General features: G+C 42.3%; 1 protein-coding gene across 2 annotated transcripts in view; it reads left to right on the forward strand.

Annotated features, from left to right (window-relative positions):
• The first annotated feature begins 1,723 nt into the window (after positions 1-1,723).
• RYK (receptor like tyrosine kinase) overlaps positions 1,724-5,336 on the forward strand; it is a 37,701-nt gene continuing 34,088 nt past the window's right edge. For both annotated transcript variants that reach the window (XM_031060342.1, XM_014308672.2), the window contains exons 1-3: positions 1,724-1,840; positions 3,518-3,617; positions 3,934-4,068. In XM_031060342.1, the coding sequence (XP_030916202.1) occupies positions 3,554-3,617; positions 3,934-4,068 (199 nt within the window). In that variant the 5' untranslated portion in view covers positions 1,724-1,840; positions 3,518-3,553. The remainder of the gene's footprint in view (positions 1,841-3,517; positions 3,618-3,933; positions 4,069-5,336) is intronic.

The raw sequence follows: 5,336 nt of genomic DNA on the forward strand, positions 1-5,336 counted from the left end.
AAAAGCCATCCTTTCATGATTCCCTGGATTCTTGAAATGATTTCAAGATGCCTTAAATGCTGTCATCTTGAAGTCACAGCCTCTCCAATATTCTTGACTTTCTAGCCATAAAAATAATAATTCATGGAACCACAGAATGGTTTAGGTTGGAAAAAGCTCATCCAGTTCCACCCCCTGCCATGGATAAGGACACTTTACACTATCCCATGTTGCTCCAAGCCCCATCCAGCCTGGCATGGAACACTTCCAGGGTTTGGGCAGCCGCAGCTTCTCTGGGCACCCTGTGCCAGGGCCTCAGCATCCTCACAGGGAAGAGTTTCTTCCTAATATCCCATCTAAATCTCTTCTCTCTTAGTTTAAAACCATTCCCCCTTATCCTGTCACTGTCTCACTTTGAAAAACATTTTTGTGTTTTTTAAAAGCCCCCTTTAGGTACTGGCAGGCCATGAGGAGACATCCCAGAATCTGCTATCTCCATCCCCATTTGTACTATGACTGTTTGATTTGAGCTCTGTTCTGTCACTGTGGAATATTCAATGTCTGATTTACCCCATTGTTCTCCTGGCATGTCCAAGAGCCTTGATAGCATTTAACTGGGAGCACTGGAGGATGAGACAAGGCCAAATGGTATTGACTGCAAATCCAGTGTGGTTTTGTCCTGAGGACATGGAGCTGGCATTAATTTTACCCCTGCAGGGAAGCAGTGCTTCCCCTACCACTAATTGCTATTGACACCCAGGGCAAGCTGCAGGGTCCTGCCCTGTGTTCAGCGTGACCTTGGGTCCTGTGCCACAAAAAGTAACAGCAGCTGCAGTGTTTGTAATACCACAGGCTGTGTCTTATGGAGAGGAAAAGCACCTTAGTGCCCTGACATGAGTAGTTTTGTGGGGCTTTCAGGTCTCTAGGTGTACTTAAATGTTGGTATTGCTGGGTGTACAAATGCCACCTCTCACTCTGTATGAGGAGGACTCACCTTTTACACAAGCAGACAGTGACAGGACAAGGGGGAATGGCTTTAAACTAGAGAAGAGAGATTTGGATTAGATATTAGGAAGAAAGTGTTCCCTGTGAGGGTGGTTAGGCCTGGCACAGGTTGCCCAGAGATGCTGTGGCTGCCCCATCCCTGGCATTGTCCAAGGCTGAGTTGGACAGGGTTTGGAGGAAGCTGGGACAGTGTAAAGTGTCCCTGCCCATGGTAGGGGCTTTAAATCCAAACCATTCTGTGATTCCATGATTTAATTACCTTGAAGCTAATTCCGTACTGCCTGGGTGTTGGGTTCAAGAAATGAGCTATTCCAGAAGGAATTACCTGTGAATAACCAACTGATAATCCAGAGCAGTTTGGTTTGAGTGAGCATAGTTGTAAATAAAATGAGCTGTGATCCCCAGAAGCAGAACAGGGGATGTTCAGGAGAGCCTGTAAAGACTCTCCTGGATGTTTGTGTGGAAAGTTGAGTTTCCTTCCACTACATTCCAGCTTTTACCTGTTCCTTAGGCTGTGGCACCTCTCTGAAGTGATTGCTCTGGAAGGTTTTGGAGCACTCTGAGAGCTGCTGGCTCTGAGCCTTGGTCTCCAAACCTGCCTTGGAATTTATGGACTGGAGGAAGTGTTTGCTTAAACATGCAGATATAAGTGGAGTTGCTGGTCCTGAAAGTTGCTTGTTCTAATGTGTTTGGTCCTGTTCTTCCCTGTCTTACTCTTCTCTTTCTTCTTACAGGTCTGGATGCAGAGTTGTCTTATGTGAGGAATGATGTGGTTAATCACTATGCCTTGTCCTTCAATCTCCTGATACCCAGCGAGACCAACAATCTCCACTTCACCTGGCATGCCAAATCCAAGGTGAGCAGCCATGACTTCTGCTCTGGGTACTTGAGACATGAGCTGTTCTCCTTGGTGAATACCCACTGCTATCATTTAATGCCTTTTTTCTTTGAAAAAATTAGCATATGCAAGGTGCAAAATACTTACTTATGTGACTGCAGGCAATAAGTTAAGATGGCATATGTCCAAGCTGTTCCTTTTTTTAGAAAGTTGAAGCACTTATTTCAAAGTGTTTTATACTTCTTGCTCCTGGCAAGGTCCATGTATGCATACAAGTCGCTGGCTGTGGAATCTCTTCCCTTGGTGCATTGGACACACAGAAGGGACAGCCATGAGCTGAAGCCTCTGGAAATCATATGTAGAGCAATTGTAGAGATTTCTAGAAACATATGCTTGGAGACAAGGAGAGTCTATAAAAGCAGCATCCAGTGTGTTATTACTGAGCCCTGATTAAATGGAAATGCTTTTTATGTCACTTAATCACTGTGCCTGGAGCATGCAGCAGCAGCTGTCAGAGAGATTGCGTATGCTCTTACATTCTGAAACATTTCCAGTTACTTAACAATTTATTTTCATATATGAAATGATCTGTTTAGTCTCTGCCAGATGTTCACTCTGTTCTTTTAAACTTGAGTGATGGTTCTTCTTCTGCCCTGAAGTAGGTAAGGCTGCAGCAGGAGCAGTAGTATTAAACAACTCCACCAGTGCAGGTCCTGAAGATTCCTCCTGCCATTGTTCTTCCCTTTGAGGTGTAACTTGTTAAGAGGAGTGACTTTTGGCCTGCAGTGGGGTGAGGTTGAGTGCCAGCCAGCCTTGATCCCTTATTGCACATGCACAGTTCAGTCACTTTGTCATTTGAGAGGAATTCCCTTGTCACAGCTTCAGCCTGCATTGCTGGCCCTGCCCTGTGTTTCCCTGGGCCTGGCTGGGATTCTGAGGAGGAATTTTGGAGCTTCCCCATTCCTGGGGTTCCATCCCTCAGCATCTTTCTCTCTAACTTGGTGTAGTGTGACTTGGAGGAGTTCAGAAACAGGGTTGTGTCTCTTCCCTTGGCATCTTGACTGAAAAATAAATTGATATCAGAAAAGAACCATATTCTGTTTTAGAAAAGGGGAAAACCTAACTATTGGCACAAAGTCAAACAAATTAATTCAGCTGAGTGGACGGGTAGGATGAATTTCCAAGAGGAGCTTATGACTTAGAGTAGGTCCTGTACTTTTTTTTTAATTAATGTTTGCAGAGTCAGCTTCTTAAGTGGAAACAAAATCTTGACTATAGTTGAATAAACTATTTCTAAGCAATTTTGTTTGTTAAACTGACTGTGGGAGGGGGAATTTCTTGAATTCTAGCAGCTTTAACAAACTGGCTTTTGAACAAGTTTAAAAGTATAATTGAGTGAAGTTTGTGGGGAAATTTTTTTTTAATACAAGAACTCTGAATTCTGCCCCAGATTTTAAGGAATTATTTCAAGAGTAAATTCTGTTTTGGCTTTCTTAATTTGAGCTGTCACAAAAGTCTTGATACTAAAATGTCACATAAGAAACTTGGAATATGGATGCCTAAAATTACCAGCACTCCTTGAAAATCATGTGTGGCTTTTTATTTTCAAGAAGAATTCTGAAAAGGGATATTGTATTTCTTTATACTCCAGGACAGATTTCTGATGTGTTTTCTCTCTCCCAACTGTTGTTACAGGTTGAGTATAAACTGGGATTTCAGGTCCATGATCCCATGGCTATGGCTCTGCCCCAGGCCAACATTTCTCTACAGGGAGAAGTTCCTCGCACCCTCTCAGGTAAACTCCCCACTCCCATCCAGCTGATGGATGAATAATGGTCATTTAGCCACAAATGCAGTTGTAGTGATCTGTGAACACTTAATAAAACTGACAACAATTAATTTAAAATCATGTCCTTTAATGCTCTAATAGCTGAAGTGATGAGGCGTGAAGACTAAAATAGCATTTTTTAGTACAGAGTTCTTTATAATCTGATAATTTATGATGTTTATAATGTGCTTCATAAACATTATCTCAAAAGGCCTTTATTTAAATGTTATCTCAGAGTCTGAGAGTGCCCCACTCCCCTGTAACCCCTGTGTTGTGTTCACAGTGTTCCGTGTTGAACTCTCCTGCACCGGCAGACTCGACTCCGACGTCACAATACTGATGCAGCTCAACTTAACAATAAATTCCTCGAAAAACATCACAGTTTTAAATTTCAAACGAAGGAAAATGTGCTACAAGAGTAAGAGATTAAGTTTCAGATATTTTAAAGTTTTTCACTGTTGAAGTATGATTGGAAAAGGGAGTGGGATAGTGTATGATCCAGCACTGGAGGAACACAGTGAATTTTGGGGAGAATTGGAAGAAACCAGGTAAAATCCTGCCTTTCAGAGAGGAATGAGGTCTTTTGTTCATTCATCAGCTTCTGCTTTAACCAGCTTTCCCCAAGAGTTCCATTGCACTGACCTTTTAACAGATATGTAACAAAAACATTTTCTCTCTGTTTGGAAAGAAGAAATCGGTTCCCTCAAAACTGCCACATTCTGAGAATTCAAATTGTCCTAAAAATTACCAAGAAAATCTACTTAGTTTATAAATTGTGATAAAATTTGCTGTTTAGTGAGTGTAGGAGGTGTTAGTCTGTTAGATGTGAAGTACAAAATGATCTTGGGAAATAATCCAGATTTTGGAAATCCTTAGTTGACTCTTCTGTGTTACCACTTTGCAATCTGCAAGCATAATTTATTCTTGGATTGTTCCTGTTTATTGTTGCTACTTCCTAGAATTTTCCTAGGATTTTCTAGTATTTTCATAGGCATCAGGAGATTATTTTGGAGGATCCCAGGAGCTGTGCCCTCCTTAAAAATGCCTGTGGTGTTCCACTCCTAGGCAGTATTTGGCCACCTCTCTCTTTGCATGCTCCTCCTGCCTGTTTCAACTTACCTGGAGCTTTTGTGGACAGTAGCTGTCTTTCCAAAGAGGGGTTTATCACTTTTCCTGAGTATAAATATCAAAGGATGAGCTCAGGGAAGGTGTGGATGGAAGAGTCAACCATGCCTTGTAGCACATAATGTTGGGGTACTCATTGCATTAGGCTTCAGGAAGAGCATTCTGAATTCAAAGTGTGTATCTCCTTCTAGTAAAATGGAGGTCTGGCTGATAATGTTGATGTTTTTACCTTTATTTCATGTTTTCATGGGTATTTTTTCAAATACTCCAAGTGGGGGAAGTCAGCCCTGCTGAGCCATTCACAGCTTACTGAGCTGTGCATGTGTGATGGAGCTTTCCAGAAGCACCACACAGTTCACTGGGGGGTGAGACAGAGCCACTGCCTGAACCATCAGAAGTGCTCCTTACAGAGATCTCATTTCTGCAGGTTCATAAAACCAAAAAAATGGCTTTGTTTGGTGTGTATTGGTGGGTGTAGAGCATGTGGGGCTTTCTGATTGAATTTAATGCATAAGTTGGGAATATGCAGGAACTTGCTAGTGGTTTTGCTCAGGGCATTCC

This window comes from Geospiza fortis, unplaced genomic scaffold (genome assembly GCF_000277835.1).
Source record: "Geospiza fortis unplaced genomic scaffold, GeoFor_1.0 scaffold118, whole genome shotgun sequence".
NCBI classification, from domain to species: domain Eukaryota; kingdom Metazoa; phylum Chordata; class Aves; order Passeriformes; family Thraupidae; genus Geospiza; species Geospiza fortis.